Source organism: Rhinatrema bivittatum, chromosome 6 (genome assembly GCF_901001135.1).
Source record: "Rhinatrema bivittatum chromosome 6, aRhiBiv1.1, whole genome shotgun sequence".
Classification (NCBI taxonomy): Eukaryota; Metazoa; Chordata; class Amphibia; order Gymnophiona; family Rhinatrematidae; genus Rhinatrema; species Rhinatrema bivittatum.
This window is the reverse complement of record NC_042620.1, coordinates 251600418-251622085: the sequence shown is the minus strand read 5'-3', so window position 1 is coordinate 251622085 and position 21668 is coordinate 251600418. Positions and strand designations below refer to the sequence as shown.

The window sequence follows — 21668 nt, the reverse complement described above, 5'->3', positions numbered from 1 at the left end:
GTTTGTTCTTACCTGCTAATTTTCATTCCTCTAGTACCACAGTGGGGGAGGGGGAGTCTTCCACTTGTATTGTTGCTTTGTATATAATGCAGAGTTGTTAGAGGTTTCAGTGCTGATCGCTTATGAAAAATTTGGGAAATGAGTTTTCCATTGTCTTTTTAGGCAACTTTACCTTCTTCCAGCTTGTTGGAGGGGAATGAGCTTGCTTAGAAATTTATGGTTGTTGCTGTCATCTTGGCTTGGGTGCAGGTCAATACTGAGGAAGTGCAGGTGGCACACTGGGTTATATACAGTGTCAGTGAAACTTTCTCAGTCGCCATGTGCTGGCAGAGAGGCAAAACCCAGGAGTCTGGATTGATCTGTGTTACTACAGGAACAAAAATGAGTAGGTAAGAACCAATTTTCCTTTTCTGTTTTCTTTAGGGGCTCCTCAAGAATTAACACCTGCTTCGGGGCAGACGTTAATTTTTGAGAGAGAAAATGTGCGTGTTGGGCGCACATTTTGTTTTGCATCAGGATGATAGCTAATAGCCTTATCAACATGAATTTACATGTGATGAGCGCTATTAGCTATGCATTGGTTAGGATGCGCGTTTTGGACGCTATAATCCCCGTATTGCATAAGAGGTTTTGGACGCATGTCAAGCAGTGCGCTCAGCTGAGCGCACTATATTGCATCGGCCTGATAGTGTATTACAAGAATCAAACTCACCCATATCAAAAAAACCTTTCAACTGTCTTATACAATCCCAACCGATTAGGAGTAGCAGTTTCCAAGCTTGTCTAACTGGCTGGCCGAGTGCATTCATCACTGCTAAACCTTAGGAGGGCTGCAAATCACAGATTCTATGAAGGCTTATCAAGTGAGATCCATGGCTGCTTCCATTGCACATCTTCCAGAAGTACCTATTGAAGATATCTGCAAAGCTGCAACTTGGTCTTCCCTTCACACCTTTATGTTCCACGAAGAGTGACTGACTAAATTTGAAGAAGTAGTTTTCCAAAATCTGATCTTGCAGTAGTCCACTCTCCATGGTGATGGCTAGGTTGCTTACTAAGTAAATGCTCCACTGCAACCCTCAGCTTGGGACTACGCACATGTAATGGCTTATTCAGCCTGCTTATCAAAAGCTTACCGTAAATGATGTTTTCCACAGATAGTAGGATGAATTAGACATGGAATACGTACCTGCCTCACTGGAAAGTCTATCTGCAAAACTAAACCTGCTTAAGTCAGAGGGCTTTCAGCTTGCTTTGCCCCCAAACTCTGGAGCAAGATGCCTCTTTCATTCATCGTAAGCCATGCTACCTAATTTTCAGAAAGAAAACAAAGACCTGGCTATTTAACCAGATCTCAGTCTGTTGATAAATTGATCAAGCCCTGCCATCCATGAGTACTTCCATGGTGGGCAAGTGGAGCTATTGTTCTAGACTCTAGTGATTCTGTACTTCTAGTCCATTCGAAGATGATATAATTTGTCTGTCTGTTAAATTGACTAATTTCTGCCACTCTTGAGCACTTGCCTCAGAGAGCAACAGAGTTATTGTTTAAATTTCTGATTCTGGTATTGAACTTGTACTGTTCTTAAATTAATGCTTTGAGTTCAGTCTTGGAAAACGGAATATCAAAGTTTGGAAATATATAAATAAATATAGATTAGTTCTGGTATAGACTGAGGAGACTCATGAGGCAACGCTCCTTTGGGAACTCCCGCATGTACTCTAGAGCTCAAAGCTCTACTAGCTGGGAGCGAAGAATCCATTTGGTGCTGCTGGATGACGACATTTCACATGTAATGGCTAATTCATCCAGCTATCTACGGAAAACACCGTTTATGGTAAGCAAACTTACTGCCTGTTTGGCCTTGATATAGTCTCTGATTGGGATTCTAGGTTTGGATTGTTTGTCATAAAAGGCTTCAGTGTGGCTCATTGTTACTGCTGAAAAGGTAATTGCTTACCTATTGTCTGAAAGCCACTCAATTCACCTGCCTCTTGGAGTTGTTTTTACTACAGTTGTATAAATTAGCTGTTTAAATAAGTTATACAAACAACTAAAGATCAGCAGGTCGTGCATCATTTGGGAAACTTCAGTGCTTACTCAAAAACTTTCCTAGAAAGCACTGGAAGAGTCGTCTAACTGAACACAAGTCAAGGTCATGTGACCCATCTGTGTGGTGCACTGTATTGTAGTTATCAGAGAAAAACTATTACAGGTAAGCAGTTACTTATCTCTTTCCCAGAGGTCAGACAGGTTTTACATGTGATTTCTGATCTTGTTCTCTTCTTTTCCTCCAGGAGGCAATCCAGCTGGATGGAGAGATTTTCTTTGCACTGCTGCGCCGTGTGTCGCCTATGGCCTACCGCCACCTAAAGAAGTACAAGATTGACCCTATTCTTTACATGACTGAGTGGTTCATGTGCATCTTCTCCCGTACTCTTCCTTGGGCATCTGTGTTGCGAGTCTGGGACATGTTCTTCTGTGAAGGTGAGACCCCCACTTGGGGAGAGGATTTGCAAACAGGAGCCTGGGGTTTGTTGCATGGAAATGATGAATCTACTCTTTTGTCCCCACATGGGTGAGGGCAGATCATTTCAGGATTAAGGGTTGGAAAGCAGTATGTGTACTTGGATTGATAGGCCTGAAGTGATCTGCGGGCAATTGATAAGGTCTTCTGAAAGAGACCAAATGCATAGTAGAAACTTTGGGGCCGATACAGTAAATCGCGAGTTGAAAACGAGTGCTCCTGTTGAGTGCTGGTTTTCCTAACACGCATGCAGCCACATCCCCTTTGTGTCCCCCTAAAAAAGGATGCGCTAGGGGAGAGTTGTGCGTCCCTAGCGTTCAAATGCATCAGACAATCACAATTGCAGCAGGTGCTCAATATGAGCGTCCACTTTTATCCTGCTTCTTCTGGTCTATTTTTGCTGAGGTTGCTGAAGATGCCCATAGCTAAGCGTCCTTTGCTATGGGCATCTAAATTGTGCGTCCAGAAGAATTTTTTTTTTTTAAAATCAAGTCAATATACATTTATTTTTCAATACCGTAAGTAGCAAATTTAAGTGTCACAATGTTACTAAGTAGGAGGAACCACAGAGAACCATATTTTTAAAATTTCTCATGAGCCCTTGACTCGCAGTGTGACTTTACACCACCTCCAAATTTGCCTTATTAAAAACTATGCGTTGGGCATCCAGCAGTTTTCTGCATTGGGGTGTAATAGCTAATAGCCTCATCTGCATGGAATTTACATGTGATGGGCGCTATCAGATATGCATTTGTTTGAGTGCGTACTTCTGGACACGCTAATCTACTTATTGCATTGGTTGCTAGTGTAACACATTTGAAAATGCACATCCAACCACGTGTAAACCTGTGCGCTAGGCTGGGCACCTTTTAATGCATCATCTTCTTTATGGGTAGAAATCCCATACAAGTTGGGGAAGAATTTGATAGGTGTCTACTACCGTCTAACTGACAATGACATGCTAAGAGAAATAAGGGAAGCTCACCAAATATTGACTGGCAAAATGTAACATCAGGACATGTTAGAGAGGTAAACCTGAATGGAATAAATGACTGCTTCACTGAGCAATTGGTTCAGGAACCGATGAGAGAGCTGTTATAGATCTAATTTTTAGTAGAACAAAGGATTTGGTGAGAGAGGTAACATTGGTGGGGATACTTGGCAATAGTGGTCATAACATGATCAAATTTGAACTAATGACTGGAAAGGGGACAATAAATACATCTACAGCTCTAACACTAAACTTGCAGGGGAAACTGATAAAATGAGGAAAAGAGAAAAAAATGAAAGGTGCAGCTGTAAAGGTTAAGTATATACAACAGACATGGACATAGTATTTTTAAACAATCTTAAAAGCGCAGTTCGGATGCATTCCACATATTAAGAAAGGTGGAAGGAAAGCCAAATCTTGCTGGCTTGGTTAAAAGGTGAAGTGAAAAATGATATTTTAGCCAAAAAAATCTTCCTTTAAAATTGAAAGAAGGATCCATTTGAAGAAAATAGGAAAAAACATAAGCATTGGCAAGTTGTGTAAAACACTGATAATACAGGCTAAGAGGGAATTTGAAAAGTTGGCCATAGTTTTTATTATAAGTTTCTGCCTCTATTTTAGATATCCAAAGCAGGAAGTCTGCAAGGAAGTTGGTTAGACCATTAGATCATCAAGGGGTTAAAGGGGCTTTTAGGGAAGATAAGACCATTGTGGAAAGACTAAATTAATTCTTTGCTTCATGTTTACAAATGAAGATGTTGGGGAGATATCCATTCATGAGATTATTTTCAAGGGTGATGATTCAGATAAACTGAACCAAATCACGGTGAACCTGGAAGATGTAGTAGTTCAGATTAACAATCTGAAGAGTAGCAAATCACCCAGACCAGATGGTACATACTTTAGGGTTCTGAAAGAACTCAAAAATGAAATTTCAGACCTATTAATAGTAATTTGTAACCTATCGTTAAAATTGTCCATTGACCTGAAGATTGGAAGGTGGCCAATGTAACCTTGATATTTAAAAAAGGGTCCAAGGTTGATCCAGGAAGGGTGAACCTGACTTCAGTGCTGAGAAAAATTGCGGAAACTATTCTAAAAAAACAAAATCACAGAAGCACATAGGTAGACATGATTTAATGGAACACAGCCAGGATGAATTTACCCACAGAAAGTTTTGCCTCTCAAAACTGCTGCATTTTTTTTGAAGAGGTGAATATGCTTGTGGATAAAAGTGAGCCGGTAGATGTGGTGTATTTGGACTTTCAGAAGGCATTTAACAGAGTCCCTCATGAGAATTTTAAGAAAACTAAAAAGTCATGGGCTAAGAAGTGATGTCCTTTTGTGGATTGCAAGCTGGGTTATGACAGGAAACAGAGCATGGGCAATTTTCTCAGTGGAAGGGAGTGGACAGTGGAGTGCCTCAGGGATCTGTATTGGGACCCTTACTTTTCAATATATTTATAAATGATCTGGAAAGAAATACGACGAGTGAGATAACCAAATTTGCAGATGACACAAAATTGTTCAGAGTAGTTAAATCACAAGCAGATTGTGATAAATTGCAGGAAGACCTTGTGAGATGGGAAAACTGGGCATCCAAATGGCAGATGAAATTTAATGTGGATAAGTGCAAGGTGATGCATATAGGGAAAAATAACCCATGCTATAATTACACGATGTTGGGTTCCATATTAGGTGCTACAACACAAGAAAGATCTAGGTGTCATAGTGGATAACACATTGAAATCGTCGGTACAGTGTGCTGCGGCAGTCAAAAAAGCAAACAATGTTGGGAATTATTAGAAAGGGAATGGTGAATAAAACGGAAAATGTCATAATGCCTCTGTATCGCTCCATGGTGAGACTGCACCTTGAATACTGTGTACAATTCTGGTCGCCGCATCTCAAAAAAGATATAATTGCGATGGAGAAGGTACAGAGAAGGGCGACCAAAATGATAAGGGGAATGGAACAACTCCCCTATGAGGAAAGACTAAAGAGGTTAGGACTTTTCAGCTTGGAGAAGAGACGACTGAGGGGGGATATGATAGAGGTGTTTAAAATCATGAGAGGTCTAGAACGGGTAGATGTGAATCGGTTATTTACTCTTTCGGATAGTAGAAAGACTAGGGGGCACTCCATGAAGTTAGCATGGGGCACATTTAAAACTAATCGGAGAAAGTTCTTTTTTACTCAACGCACAATTAAACTCTGGAATTTGTTGCCAGAGAATGTGGTTCGTGCAGTTAGTATAGCTGTGTTTAAAAAAGGATTGGATAAGTTCTTGGAGGAGAAGTCCATTACCTGCTATTAAGTTCACTTAGAGAATAGCCACTGCCATTAGCAATGGTTACATGGAATAGACTTAGTTTTTGGGTACTTGCCAGGTTCTTATGGCCTGGATTGGCCACTGTTGGAAACAGGATGCTGGGCTTGATGGACCCTTGGTCTGACCCAGTATGGCATTTTCTTATGTTCTTATGAGTAGGATTAAATGGTCTGTTTTCACAGTGAAAAAAGGTAAACAGTGGAATGCCTCAGGGATCTGTACTTGGACCAGTGCTTTTTAATATATTTATAAATGATCTGGAAAGGGGAGCCATGAGTGAGATGATTAAATGTGCAGATGAGACAAAATTATTCAGAGCAGTTAAATCACAGGCAGATAGTGCTAAATTGCAGGAGGACCTTGCGAGACTGGAAGATTGGGCATCCAAATAGCAGATGAAATTTAATATGAACAAGTGCAAGGTGATGCATATAGGGAAAAATAACCCATGCTGTAGTTATACAATGTTAGGTTTCATGTTAGAAGTTACCCCCCCAGGAAAAAGATCTAGGCGTCATAGTGGACAATACATTGAAATTGGTGGCTCAGTGTGTTGTGGCAGTAAAAAAAAAAAAAAAAAGCAAATGAATGTTAGGAAGGGAATGAATGGTAAATAAAACAGAGAATGCCATAATGCATCTGTATCGCTCCATGGTGAGATCGAACCTTGAATACTGGTTCTAGTTCTGGTTGCCTCATCTCAAAAAAGATACTGATACACTGGAGAACGTACAGAGAAGAGAGACAAATAATAAAGGAGATGGAACAGCTCCCCTATGAAGAAAGGCTTTAGAGATTAGAGCTGTTTAGCTTGGAGAAGAGATGGCTGAGGGCAGATATAATATCATTAGAGGACTAGAACGGGTTAATATAAATCTGTTTACTCTTTCAGATAATACAAGGACTATGGGGCACACCATGAAGTTAGCAAGTGGCACATTTTAAATTAAATCAAAGAAAATTATTTTTCACTCAACACATAATTAAGCTCTGGAATTTCTTGCCAGAAGATGTGGTTAAGGTAGTTAGTTTATCGGGGTTTAAAAAAGGTTTGGACAAGTTTCTGGAGGAGAAGTCCATTAACTGCTATTAGTCAAGTTGACAGGAAAATAGCCACTGCTTACTACTGGCATTAGTAGCATGGGATCTATTTAAATTTTGGGACCTTGCCAGGTACTTATATCTTGGATTGGCCACTGTTGGAAACAGGATGCTGGGCTTGATGGACACTTGGTCTTACCCACTATGACAACTTCTTATGTTATGTTGTAACTATCGTTAGTTCAAAAAATGTCCTTTTAGTTCAAACATTTTTTATTATTTGAATAAACAAACAAACGTGACAGAGGATGCTGTGTTATGTAATCCGCTTCGAGCATACTATGTATGGGACCGATGCAATACAGTGTGCTCAGCCAGCACACTGTATAACTCTGTCGGACGAGGGTTAAATAAGTGCTAATACACCCCCTAATACACATTTATCGTGTTAATAGCTGAGCGCATTGAAAAAAGTACAGAAAAGCAGAAAAAAATGCTTTTCTGTACTTTTTTAAAAGTTAAAAGAAAAAAAAAACCTCTTGCCAGCTGCTTTGAAAACCAACATCGAGTTTATCAGTGTTCATAACCGGCAGATCGCCGGTAACCGCAGGGTTGCGTTAGCAAGGAAGCGCTAAGGTCACGCAAGCGACCCTAGATCCTCCTTGCTAGCGCAATCCCCCTAATTTGTTTATTACATGGCGCCCCCTTGTGGGCGCCATGCACGCATTAAGAAAGCGGGCGCAGAAAAGTCAGCGCCCACTTTCCGCATTTAATATTGCATCGGCCCCTATGACTGCAGAAATTACATTTTTTTAAATACATACATGTCTCTCTCGCTCTCTCTGCTTGCATATATATTTGTGTATGTCTAATGCATTTATGTATAGGTAGGCATAATGGATGGGAAATCCATCACTGATTCCTTTCCTCCCTCTTTTTCTACAGGAGTGAAGATCATCTTTCGAGTGGGGCTAGTGCTGCTGCGGCATACACTGGGCTCAGTGGACAAGCTGCGAAGTTGTCAGGGGATGTACGAAACTATGGAGAAGCTGAGGAACCTGCCTACACAATATATGCAGGAGGACTTCCTCATTCATGAGGTAATGTTGCATTGCCCTTCCCTATTACAGAATCAGTCAATAGGGACATGGATTACAAGCAGCCCAATATGGGGAGCAGGGGAACTGGTCCCTCCTAGGATTCTGTACCAGGTACAATCTGGTATTTCTAAGCTTTGCAGACTAATTTCTCCTGTCTTTTCTTCTGCTATAATTGCATCAAAACAATTAGAACCTCCAGTGTTCATTCATATCTCCTCTTCTGTCGACATGCAAGCATGAATTAGCCATTACGTGTGGGTGATGTCATTCGATGGCCTTGACATGGACACTGCACGCAGAGCTCACTCAAGACTTCACTGAACAAATGGAGATATTTCTGCATGTGCACACTGCCTCATGAGCCCCTCAGTCTAACGTCATCCAAGTTACCACATGGACATGTCCCAGTCTCTCTTAAAATTTTCTTGTCTTTTGGCCTTGTGGCTTTTTTTATTTGCTTGTTTTTCAAACTTTTTGCTGCTGTCTTAGCAGCTTCTGAAACAGAACTTCCTCCTCGTCTTGCTACACCAGTGCAAACAACTGGGTTGTTCCTCCCTACCAGCACATGGATATAGAGAGCACAGATTTCTCTGTGACTTCATCACAGCTACTTACATGTGGTGCAGTTCAGCAAATCCCTCAATATTCTCTTTCTTCAGCAAATGGTAGGTTGGAGTAAGGCAAGGGTTTCTCCAGTGTCATAGGGATAGGCTCCTGGTTTTGTAATAACAAGGTAGTATGTCTGTCTCAGACAGCCCCAGAGTGGCTTGGTTGAGCCTGAAGGGCTTGAGTTGGCAGATGATTAAAAAAAAAAAAAAAAAAAAATATTGAAGATCCTCTGAGTCTGCTTCCTCTCCTCCACACTCTTCTCGCCACCTGGTTTTTCTGTCTTTAAAGATTCCTTTAAAAATTAAAAAAGAAGAGCAGCTCTGGACTAGCTTGAGGCTCTTTTTGTGTGAGCACTGTTGCTGGCATTGGGGATAAGTTCCTCTAACTTTTGAGTATGAGCTCCTTTAGCGCTGCTCTAATTTGACCACCCATGCTCCTGATAGAGAAGGAGAAGAGCTGCCAGTGCTTGGCTTGTGGCTGCAAGCATACCTCTTCCACTTCAGGGATTTTCTGCATGGCTTGCCTCAAAGTCAGAGGAGTGCCCAGAGAGAGTTCTAATGCCTCCATTTCTATATCAGCAGGGCTAGCTGCCACGAGAATTGAGTTGTCTTCTTCCTGCTCAGGGAGCAGGGCACCAGAGCCTAGAGTCAGTGTTTTCGGTAGAAACAGCTGTCATTTTAGCAACTGGTCCCTCAGAACATATGACCCCTGCAGAGCAAGTTGGCCAACTCTCCCTACCTAGGGTTCAGGCTGTCTCCTCCTCTGTTACCAACAGCACCAGTGGTGATGTGCCTGTTGGCACCTGTTTAGGTATCTGTTGGTCCCAATTTATGTTGGGGAGCAGCCTGTAGCTAGGGATTCTCTGTACATACCCGGATCAGTCCAGACTCCTGGGTTTTGCCTCCCCTCCAGCAGATGGAGACAGAGAAGTTTTAACGGATTCCGTCCTAAATCCTGAGATGCCACCTAGAGTCTGTCAGTATTTCTTTTCTCCAGCAGATGCTGGAGGTGCAAAACCTTTAGTCTGGGTTTGGTGTTAGGTTTTTAGTTTGTTGGTATTCGTTCCTTCGGGAATCTTAAAAAGATAAGGATTTAGTAAAAACAAAACAAAGAGAGAAGATATCTCTTTAAGCCTCCCAGGGGGTTGCTAGGTCCTGGTGGGACCATCCCCCCTGGTAGCAGAGGCTCTGGAGCAGAGGGTTGGGAGCTCTGTAACTGCCCGCGGCTGAGGATGATACCAGGGAGCCCGGTTCACTCACCCTCTGAAGATCTGCACACAGGAGAAAAAAAAACAAAACGCTCAGGTGATTTATTTAATTTCTGAGCCGGCCTAGCGGTCTCTTTCGGCCATCCTTCCTTCTGACGCCGTTTTCGTCATCCTTTTCAGTTCCTACCAGCTCCTGGGGGTTTGTCTTGGTCGCGCTGGTTCTTTTTTCGGGCCCCGATCCTAATTTAGCTTGGGGATCATGCCGCATGGTGCGGCCTGCGGGCTGGAGTTTGTACCGGTTGCTTGTCGGGAGGGGAAGGCTCTTCGGGGAAGCCAATTCTGGCGAAATCGCATCTCAGCAGCTCTAGAGCATGCAGGGACCCTGGGAGGGCAGAATTGCTGTGGCAGCCTCAGGACCCTTTTCTCCTCAGCGCAGGTACTGAAGCCTTACTGCGAATGTTCAGGGAGCAGGAAAAGGCTGCCCTGGGGGAGGGGAGCTCCCCGTCACCTCTTCCGCCGCGTCTTGCTGCCCCTGGGGGGGGGGGGGAAGGGTGCAACTTGCAGGCAGCTCAGATCTCTTCCTCTAAGGAGGAACAGGGGAAAGACTCTGAGTTTTGTTGCTGTATAAAGCCTTCAAAGCATGGAAAGCAGCAAAGAGCCAGGGTACTAAGGTACCCCGTGAGGTCCCAGCATTGCTGGGGGCTGGGACAGAAACTTCATCACTCCACAAGCGTACCAAGTCACACAGTGGCATAGAAGCCCCCAAGGCCAAATGCCCTCTCCGGTCCCTTTCTGGTCCAGTGGACAGTTCAGATGAAGGGGAGTCTCCTCTGCAAGCCCCTGGTGAGGGACCGGTTGCGAATCAGGATTACCAGCTCCAGCCGGCCAAGCCAGTGGGCGCGCCTCTAGTGGAGAGCGATGATCCCAAAGTGGTCTGCCTGTTCAGAAGGGATAAACTAGGTCTACTTATCCTGGCCATTCTGGAGGAACTGGGCATTGAGGTTCCTCCTGAGGTCTCACAGTTTGGGGCTAAGGATCTGGTGATGGTGGGGCTCAGGGGTTCAGCTCAATCCTTTCCATTTCATATGTCAGTTAAGGATCTTTTGTTTAAGGAGTGGGACACTCCGGACCTTGGTTTAAAGGTAAGTCGGGCTATGGACAAGTTATACCCGCTTCTGGAGGAAGTACTGGACCTCCTTAAGGTCCCTAAAGTGGATGCCGCGGTCTCGGCAGTGACCAAAAAACCCAGTATCCCGGTAACAGGAGCCACTGCCCTGAAGGATTTGCAGGATCGCAAATTGGAGTTGTAACTGAAAAAGATTTTTGAGGTTTCCGCCCTAGGGGTCTGGGCCGCTATGAGCAGCAGTTTCGCGTTACGAACCAGTCTCTGCTGGGTGCAGGATTTGCAAGCAGCAGCATCCCTTTTTGCGAGTGAGGCGGTACAAGCAGGGCGCCTGGAGGCAGCGGTAGTTTACAGTGCTGACGCGCTTTATGATCTGTTACGGACTTCTGGCAGTAATATGGTCTCAGCTGTGTCTGCCCGCAGACTCCTCTGGCTTAGACACTGGGCTGTGGATGTATCGTCTAAGGCTCAACTGGGTCCCTTCCCCTTCAAGGGTAAGCTGCTTTTCGGGCAACAATTGGAGGACATGATAAAATCTCTGGGGGAGAATAAAATCCATAGGTTGCCGGAGGATAGACCCAGGACAAGAGGATCCTTTCCTCAACGGGCGAGACTTCGGGGAAATCGCTGGTTTCGCTCTTCACGGTCTCCCAGTTCGTCCTTTCGACAGGGTCCCGGCTGCCAATCTTCTTATAATTTGTCCTTTCAATGGTACCGGCCTGCCAGAGATGGAGCCCCACAATCTCATTGGGGTCCCAAGTCAGCGCAATGAAGTGAGGCCGGTCCACTCTTCCGTCCCAAGAATAGGGGGGACGTTATCCCTTTTTCTAGAAGAGTGGACCAACTTAACCTCAGATCAGTGGGTCCTCAGTATAGTAGAACACGGTTACTCGTTAGATTTTGCTCGGCCGATCCACGAGCAGTACTTGGTTTCCCCATGCGGGTACCACCAAAAACACCAGGCAGTACAAGACACACTCTTTGGCAGTTTACAGGACCTAGGCGCCATAGTTCCGGTACCCGCAGGAGAGCTCAGGGAGGGCGCTACTCCATCTACTTCATGGTGCCCAAGAAGGAGGGCACCTTCCGTTCCATCCTAGACTTAGAGTCAATCGGACTCTAAAGGTGCTTCGTTTTCTGATGGAAACTCTTCATTCGGTGATAGCGTCTGTACACAAAGGGGAATTTCTAGCGGCTCTGGATCTGAAAGAAGCTTACTTGCACATTCCTATACGCCTGGATCATCAGAAATATTTGCAGTTTGCGATCCTGGGGCATCATTTTCAATTTTGCACTCTACTGTTCGGTCTGGCGACAGCACCCAGAGTCTTCACCAAGGTGATGGTGGTTGTGGCAGCGGCCCTGTGCAAGGAGGGGATTCTGGTACACTCCTACCTGGACGATTGGCTGATTCGAGCGAAGTCAGAACAGCGGTGCAGAGGGTGCTATAGATGTTGAGCTCGTTGGGTTGGGTGGGCAACCCCGACAAGAGTCACCTGGTTTCCTCCCAGTCCTTGGAGTTTTTGGGTGCTTGGTTTGACACTATCTTGGGAAAAGTTTTTCTTACAGAGGAAAGATTGTCCAAGCTTCTCACTCAGGTGGAGTCCTTGCGATCCATGCCTCGTCCCAGGGTCTGGGATTATTTGCAGGTCCTTGGTTCGATGGCTTCCACTCTCAAACTGGTGCCTTAGGCCTTTGCGCATATGCATCCTCTTCAGTCAGCCTTGTTCTCCTGGTAGAATCCACTCTCTGAACAGTTTCATCTTCTCCTCCCACCTACGGATTCAGCACAGTCCAGTCTTCTTTGGTGGCTGTGTCCAGACAATTTACGGCGGGGGTGGATTTGGAAATTCCCTCCTGGATAGTGGTAACCACCGATTCCAGCCTCTCCGGGTGGGGAGCAGTTTGTCAAGGAACAGCAGTGCAAGGCCAATGGACAAGAACGGAATCCTCCTGGTCGATCAATTGGTTGGAAACCAAAGCGGTTCGGTTGGCGCTGCAGGCCCTCCTTCCTTTAGTAGAGGGTACTCTCCGCCAAGGCGATGACGGTGACTTACATCCATCGTCAGGGGGGAACCAGAAGTCATCCGGGGGCGGCAGAAGCTCAGCTTTTAATCAACAGGGCGGAGCAACATCTCTACAAGATTGTGGCCTTTCACATTGCTGGGGTGGACAATGTGCAAGCCGATTTTCTCAGCCGCCACCAGTTGGACCTGGGGGAGTGGGAACTCTCTGAAGAGGCCTTTCGTCTTCTGTGCACACGCTGGACCATGCCCTCCATGGATATCATGGCGACGTGCCGCAATGCCAAGGCTCCTCGATTTTTCAGTCGGCGACGGGAACCAGGAGCAGAGGGGGGTAGATGCTCTAGTCCCTCCCTGGCCAAAGGACATTCTGTTGTACGTCTTTCCACCGTGGCCATTGGTCGAAAACGTTCTGCGCCGCATCAAAGCTCATCCGGGCAAGGTGATACTCGTGGCTCCGGGGTAGTTGAGGTGTCCATGGTTTGCCGACCTTATCTCCCATTTGTTTCGGAGAGGTAGATTGCTTTTGTCTAGCGGCATGGCTTTTAAAAGGCAACGATTAAGGAGTAAGGGTTACTTCAATGCGGTTATTGCCACGCTCTTACATTCCCGTACAACTTTTACCTCCATGGCGTACATTAGAGTTTGGGGAGTGTTTGAATCCTGGTGTCTAGACCACGAAGTGCAGCCGTCCAGGGCTTCAATTCTGGATGTTCTGGATTTTTTACAGGCTTGATTAGCCAAGGGGCAGGCATTTAATTCCCTACGAGTTCAGGTGGCAGCCCTTGGTTATTTTCGTGGAAAGGTGCAGGGGGTTGCGTTAGCATCTCATCCGGATGTGGCTCGTTTTCTGAGAGGGGCTAATCATTTGCGTCCTCATGTCCAGAACCCTTGTCCTTCGTGGAAGCTCAATCGGGTTCTCCGTACCCTTTGTAATGCTCCTTTTGAGCCATTGAAACAAGCGACCCTGAAGAATCTGACATTGAAGATTTGTTTTTCTTGTGACTATCTCCTCAGCAAGTTGTGTTTCCGAGCTTCAGGCCTTATCTTGCAGGGAGCCCTTCTTATGGATTTCTGAAGCAGGAGTCTCCTTAAGAACAGTTCCTTCCTTTCGGTCAAAAGTGGTGACCTCCTTTCATTTGAATCAGTCCGTGGAGCTCCCTTCTTTTGCGGGTCTGGATTCTTCTACTCCAGAGTCTAGGGATTTAAGGAAGTTGGACGTAAAGAGGGTGGTGTTGTGTTACTTGGAGGTCACGAACAGTTGCCGTTTTTCGGACCATCTGTTTGTTCTGTGGAGTGGACCCAGGAGGTTCAAGGGCCACTATCGCACGCTGGCTAAAGGAAGCTATTGTTTCGGCTTATCTTTATTTTTTTTTTATTTTATTTTTTTTGTTTATAAGCTTTTATATACTGAAGTTTAGCTAGATGCTTTCACTCTGGTTTACAGGTAAAACAACAATTTACAATTTGAGAAGCAACTGAAATACAGTTATATTACAGGTTAAGAAACAAAGTATGGATCAACTTATATCAACGTGCAACAAGTTATGGTACATATTCCAATTTAAGTAATATCTGGTGAAACAATGTAACGGGGGAGGTAAAGGCTATAGTTGGATTATGATACCGGTAGCGAGTTGTTTATATCCAACTTCAGATATCGACACCAATTAAGCCTGCGATTAAATATTGAATATCAACATTTTGAATAATAATAGAGCTAATTGTCAACTGTAATAGATTCGTCAGTGTTATTATTTAACAGTCAGTGGATATTAATGTTGTGTGTGATTATCCAATTCCATCTTTGAAGGCTTGTCTGAAAAGCCATGTTTTGAGTTCTTTTTTAAATGTTTTGGTGTTGCTTTGTGAGATTTGTTACTCTGGTAGTGAGTTCCAGAGTATAGGTCCTGCTATGGAGAGGGCTCTGTTTTTTACGTTGGATAGTTTGGCGTGTGCTATTGATGGAACGTCAAGTTGTAATTTGCAAGAGGTTCTTGTAGTGCGTTGTGGTCTGTATTATATTGTTTAGAGAGGTGCTTTCAATGTTGTATATTGTGTTGTGTAAGATGGTTAGGCCACTGAACTTGTTCAGGGCCATCCGATTACGGTTGGTCTTAAAGCTCATTCTACTCGATCACAAGCGGCCTCGTGGGCAGAATGTCAACAGGTGTCGCTGCAGTAAATTTGTGGGGCAGCTACCTGGAAATCTATACACTTTTGCCAAGCATTATCATCTAGATGTCCGGGCCCCTGAGCCTGGTTCCTTCAGGGCCAGTGTACTCCGAGCGGGACTCTCTGTCCCACCCTGTCTAGGGAAGCTTTGGTACATCCCAGGAGCCTGGACTGATCCAGGTACATACAGGAAAAGGAAAATTGGTTCTTACCTGCTAACTTTCGATCCTGTAGTACCACGGATCAGTCCAGAGTCCCGCCCATGGGAAAACAGTCCGCTCGGCCGGTAGTTAGTCATATTTCTGCAAGTTTACCGAATGCCCCCCTTTTGAGGGAAAGAGTATGGGCATGGTTTCGTTCATTGGAGGTTGTTTATGTGGAAGTTATGCTTTAATGTTTCTGCTTGGGAACAGTGTAATACTGACACTCTAGGTGGCACCTCAGGGGTATAGGACGGAGTCCGTTAAAACTTCTCTGTCTCCATCTGCTGGAGGGGAGGCAAAACCCAGGAGTCTGGACTGATCCGTGGTACTACAGGAATGAAAATTAGCAGGTAAGAACCAATTTTCCTTTCACCTATATGTGAGGACTATCATCCTGCTTGTCTCCAGAGAAAGAGTTGCTTACCTGTAACAGGTGTTCTCCAAGGACAGCAGTATGTTAGTCTTCATGAAACCTTCTTGACACCCCATGGAATTGGGTTTCTCCTATTTTTTTTTTTTAATTTTTATCTTATCATAATTCTGTTATCAGACTGAAGAGCCCACTCTCTACCTAGTTAGGGGCAAGGATGCTTTTAAGTAAGTGCTTCTGCAGTGCAGCCTTCAGCCTGAGACTCCCACAACTCATGGCAAATTCATACCTGCTTGTCAACAATGAAAGCAAGTTTGCTTAACTGTAAAAAGTTCTCCTTAGACAAAAGGGCGAATCAGCCATTCTTAATAAGAATTACCATGTTGGGCCAGACCAAGACCCATCAAGCCCAGCATCCTGTCTCTAGCAGTAGCCAGTCCAGGTCGCAAGTACCTGGCAGATCCCATAAAGTATATCTAATTTCTTTTACTCGCTTTAGTCTACCTGGCTAATAATGTGTTATGGACTTTTCCTCCAAGAACTTTTCCCAACCTCTTTTAAATCCCATTATGCTAGTTGCCTTGAGTATGTCCTCTGGCAATAGATTACATAGCTTGATAGTACTCTGAGTGGAAAAAGTGCTTTCTATGATCTGTTTTGAATCTGCAGGTTAAGTTCATGGAATGTCCCCTTGTTTTAGTATTATTTGAAAGGGTAAATAACTGTCCTTTATTTACCCATTCCACCCCACTCAAGATTTATAAACTTCTAACATGTCCCCTTTCAACTGTTTCATTTCCAAGCTGAAGAGCCCTAGCATCTGTAGCATCTCATAGGAGAGATGTTCCATCCTTTTTATCATTTTTGTCACCCTCTGTATTTTTTGTAATTTCGCTATGCCGTTCTTGAGATGGGGCAACTAGAACTACAAACAATATACAAAGTATGGTTGCACGATGGCTTGATACAGAGACAGTATGATATTTTCATTTTATTCTCCATTCCTTTTCGGATCATTCCTAACTTTCTATATGCCTTTTTGACTACTGCCATGCATTGCGCAGAGGATTTCAATATATTGTTTACAAGGACTCCAAGGTCCTTTCCTGGGTAGTGATTCCCAATATAGAACTTAGTATTGTGTATTTACAGCTGGGATCATTTTTCCCTATGTGCACCACTTTTGTGCATTAAATTTTGTGCCATTCAGTTGCCTTCCCTCCTAGTCTCACAAGATCCTTCTCCAGTTCCTTGCAATCCACTTCTGTTTTAACAACTTTGAAAATTTTCTCATCTGCAAATTTGATCACCTCACTCATCTTCCCCTTTTCCAGATCATTTATGAATGTTAAACAGCACAGGTCTCGGTACCGAATTTAGGGATGTGCATTCGTTGACATTTGTGCATCCATTCGTTTCATTTGTTTTGCCACTAAGCATGCATATAACAAATGTGCACACAAAACAAATGGTATGCATGTACATGTATTGTGCGTCCACATAGGTGCACACCATTTGTTGTGCGTACATTCATCCATTCGTTAGATACGCATTTAGTGGCGAAACGAATCGTATGGGCGCACAAATACACATCCCTAGTACCAATTCCTGTGGTATTCTACTAACAACCTTTCTCCATTTGGAAAACTGACTATTTAATCCTACCCTGTTTCTAACTTTTTTAACCAGTTACCAATCCAAAATAGAACATTGTCTCATATCTCATGATTGTAATTTCCAGAGGATTGTCTCATGGGTGACTGTCAGTTGCCTTCTGAAAATCCAAATACACTGTCAATTGGCTCACCTTTATCTACATATTTGTTTATATCTTCAAAATATTCTAAAAGATTGATAAACCAAGACTTCCCCTTGTTAAAACCATATTAACTTTTCTCCATTAAGCCATGTATATTTATATGGCCGGTTATCTTGTTTTCAAGAATGGCTTCTACACTTTCTCCTGGCATCAACATCAAGCTCACCAATCTATAGTTTCCCATTCACCTTCCTGGAGAATCAGCGACCTCACTAAAGTTTAAATTCTGGAAGAGACTGAGGCTCACAAGACAATGTGCACATGCTCAGTTAATTTTTTACTGAGCTCTGAGAGCTGGATCCATGTCGGCACAGTTTGATAATGTCATCCACACATAATGGCTAATTCGGAGAACTCTGTTTGCAGCTAAGCAAACTTGCTTTCCAGTTCTTTGCACTGTGATATCAATCTATCTCCTTGCATCATGGAGGTCTGAATTCTGTGAAACTTAATATGAATACCTGTCTTGCCTCCATCTTGTTTTCTCTAAACTTCAAGACATTAAAATTACCTGAAATGGTTAACATCTCTGCTACCTTTCTTGCACCTTGGCAGATTACCTCTCTTCCTGTGACAGAAGCACTGATCGAGCGGGAGAACACCACACAGCTGAAGAAGTGGCGGGAGAGTCGGGGGGAGCTGCAGCACAAGCCCTCACGCCGGTTGCACGGCTGCCATGCTGTCTATGAAGAAAGCCGTCGCATAAATCCACCTTTGGCTGCCAGTTCCAGCTTACTTAGCCTAACTGGCCTGCGCCGAGCTTCCAAGGAGGACAGATGGCGGGAGAAAGGGCCACGAAACGCTTCTGGCATCACCCCAGCAAGTTCCACTGGCAATCTCCCTGGCTCGGCTGCACCGGCTCCTATCAGCGTGGTATCTGTTAGTTCCATTGCACCTTTGGAGGAGGAAAAAGATGCGCAACCAAGAAAAGGGCCTGTCCTAGGCAGCCAGGTTGTGTCAGAAGGGTTGTACCCTGCACTGCCCTCACCCACAGGAACTGTCACGCCATTAGGGGACCCAAAGAAGAGCAAAGAGGAGCGGAAAAAGGAGAAGGAGTTGGAGAAGCAGCAGGCTAAAGATCTAGAGAAGCAAAGAGAGCGAGCCAGGGAGCAGGAGAAGCTTCTGGAGAAGCAGCGGGCTCGGGAGCAGAAGGAGCGGGAAAAGCAGGAGAGGGAGAGGGAAAAGAGACTGCAAAAGGAGCGGGTCAAGGAGGTGGCAAAGCAGAAACGAGAGAAGAAGACCTCCTTCCGCAAGAAAGAGTCTCCACCACAGAATCCTCAGAAGGAACTGGATGAGAAAGGGACTGGTGACATCAGTATCACAAGCTCGGAGAAGAGGAAGGCTGCTGTGGAAGCAGTTTCTGAGAACCGGCCCAGTGCTAGTGCAGTCCCAGGGGATGCCTACATCTAAGGATGTTGAAGGCGAGAACATGGTCCTAGGCAAGAACAGTTCATCATCTCATCCCAAGGCAGTATTCTGGGCCTGTGTGTACCGCCTTTGCTCCAATGGGGGGGGGGTAACATCAAACTTGCTTTGTCCTCCCACCCTCAACTCATGAATACTAGCCCCCTAGAGGGAAGCAGGGATGTATTCACACAGACAGATGCTCAACATTAGTGATAGATCTCATTGCATACTGTTCTGTTTTAACAGCCCGGAGCCAGGCCCAGATATGGTGAGAGAGAGAAAAGTGCAGCAAGAGGAGGAGATTGGGAAAACTAATTTGAATTCCTAATTTGGTGCCTCCTAAACCACATTCCCGCAGGACTGACCACCTTTTGCTGTAAAACGTTTCTAGCTGCTGCTGTGTTATGCTGAGAAATGGTCTTGTTGACTTCGGGGAAGTGGATTGAATTGTGCCATGTTGAAATATTTTATATTTGCTTTTGCCAGTTAAAAGGGAATGCTGGCAGTGACTAGTTTCCTTTTTTTAGTCCGAGGTTGGGAAAGAGCCACTCTAGCCATTTGAGGAAGCAGTTGAGAGGTAGCTTTGGGTTTTCATACCTAAGCATTCTGGGATTTGTAGTCCTACATCAGCAAGTATGGTACTGCAAAAATATCAATCCTAGAATACAATACAAAGAAACCAGAGCTGTGTTAGAGTTCATGACAGAGTGAGCATCTGTTCACCAAAAATTACAGAGCTCTGCTGCCATGAATATATGCAAAGGATTAGTCATTTTATATGATTTTGTTGTAAGAGAGAGTTATGTTATAATCTGTGGCCTCACTTCCCATTACAAACTTTAGTTTAAAAAAATGATTATGTCCATGAATCCCTTTTGGGACTGGCCTTGGGGTTTTGGCGTTCTCTACATTTCTGCTGGGGAACATGTAAAGCACAAGATCTGGGTAAAGCATAAGAAATAATGAATATGTAGATCTTTAAACACTCCTGTTTTCATTTTTTTTTTGTTAATAACCATGTACTCTTGAGTCCCCATGGACTCTTGAGATACACAGTTCATCTGTGTTCCCATTAGAAATAAAATACGCCAGTAATTTCCCATCTCCCCTCCCATCTCTTTTGGGTGGTATTTTGCACTGCAGGCACAGAGCAATTCTCTCGTCAGTGCTCTCCCAGTGTAAGCCCCTCCGTGGAAGGCGGTGGAGGGCAGGAGTCTTAAAAAGCATCAGATTCTAAAAGTGTAAATAATGGATTTTAAATTTACCTTCCCCAACTCTTCCTCCTCCAGAGGATTGGAGAACTGCGGAAAGTAAAACTTTGCTTCGTGAAGTGTTCCTTCCGAGATAAATCACCTCCTGATGGGGAGTTTATTTATTTATTATAATTATTATGTGCTGTGAGGACTGCTTGGTTATATGTGTGTCAGACCAATCCAAATCCTCTCCATTATTTTAAATTTTTCTTGTACAATGGATATGGCTCTACTGTAGTGCTTCTCAACCCAGTCCCCAGGGCACACCTAGCCAGTCAAGTTTTCAGGATATCCACTATGAATATGCATGAGATAGATTTGCATGCACTACCTCCATTGTATGCACATCTATCTCATATATATTCATTGGTGGATATCCTGAAAACCTGACTGGCTAGGTGTGTCCTGAGGACTGGGTTAAAAAGCATTGCTCTACTGCACTGAACTGGAATTGTTTCCATTTCCCATGTTATCAGTTTTGATCGTTCCTTGTCCATACTTAGGAAACAATTTTCAAGAGGATCTCTATTATAAAGTGACCTTCTGACTCCAGGTCAAAAAGCATAGGCTGAGGCAGTCCTGGAATTTGCCTCCCTTTACAGCTGTGGGACTTCAGTTTCAGAATCTCAGAAAAACAATTACTAGTTGTCCTAACATGCAATCGGGCAAAATCAGGCTTGATTCAGTTTACACCTGGTACCATTACTTTTGAAGTTGTTTGGAACGATGTCAATATGACTTCAAACTCTCACTGGATCCATTTGGCCTACATGTATTATGATGTTGCTTGCAATGTTCTTCCAAGCATGACTGATTCTATGACAGCAATTTCAAGTGGTGTTTAAACAATGGCTTAACTGTAGTATTTAATGAGAAACTAGTCTGTATTTCCACTTGCTTTGTATATTTTGGAAATATTGTTGGGTAACATGGAGGCTGCAGTTAAAAGGAACAGTGCCAGGAATTGTTAACAGAGGAATTTTGGAAATTGCTAGCATTTCTTTATCACCATGTTACTGCAGGCTTAAGAGATATACATTGGAACCACAAGATTGTCCCATCCTGCCTTTTTTGCTTCATTTTCACATCTTTGCTGTCCAGAAATGTCCATGTTGCCCTTAAAACCTTTAACTTTTTCATGAAGAAAGTAAAGAAAAAAATAAAAACCTGTAAGAATAAATGTCACTGATTCAGAGGCAACAATAAAATCAATAAAAAAGCAAACCAGTAATTTAGTCTTACAGAGATGATGCCTTTATCAGGCTGAGTGCTTAAGATGCAAGCTTTCGTCGCTGCTAAGGACCATTCTAGTAACACTATGGCAGCAAGATTTTACATGCTAAAGATTCTTTTAGTCTTATTTTTACTGGACTAAGACTGTACTGTTAAACAATTTGGCTGAAAGGATGTGCAGTGACTGTTGCCAGTAGTGAGCTGACTGTCACTTAATGACAAGTGAGAGGATAAGGTTAGGATCCAAGCATAC

At 43.9% G+C, this 21668-nt stretch overlaps 1 protein-coding gene across 1 annotated transcript in view; it reads left to right on the top strand.

Moving 5' to 3' along the window:
- Positions 1-21413, top strand: part of TBC1D10B (TBC1 domain family member 10B) — an 81323-nt gene extending 59910 nt beyond the window's left edge. Inside the window, exons 7-9 of the mRNA XM_029606793.1 lie at positions 2299-2488; positions 7838-7992; positions 18078-21413. Coding sequence (XP_029462653.1) covers positions 2299-2488; positions 7838-7992; positions 18078-18932 — 1200 coding nt within the window. The 3' untranslated portion in view covers positions 18933-21413. The remainder of the gene's footprint in view (positions 1-2298; positions 2489-7837; positions 7993-18077) is intronic.
- Positions 21414-21668: the final 255 nt, after the last annotated feature.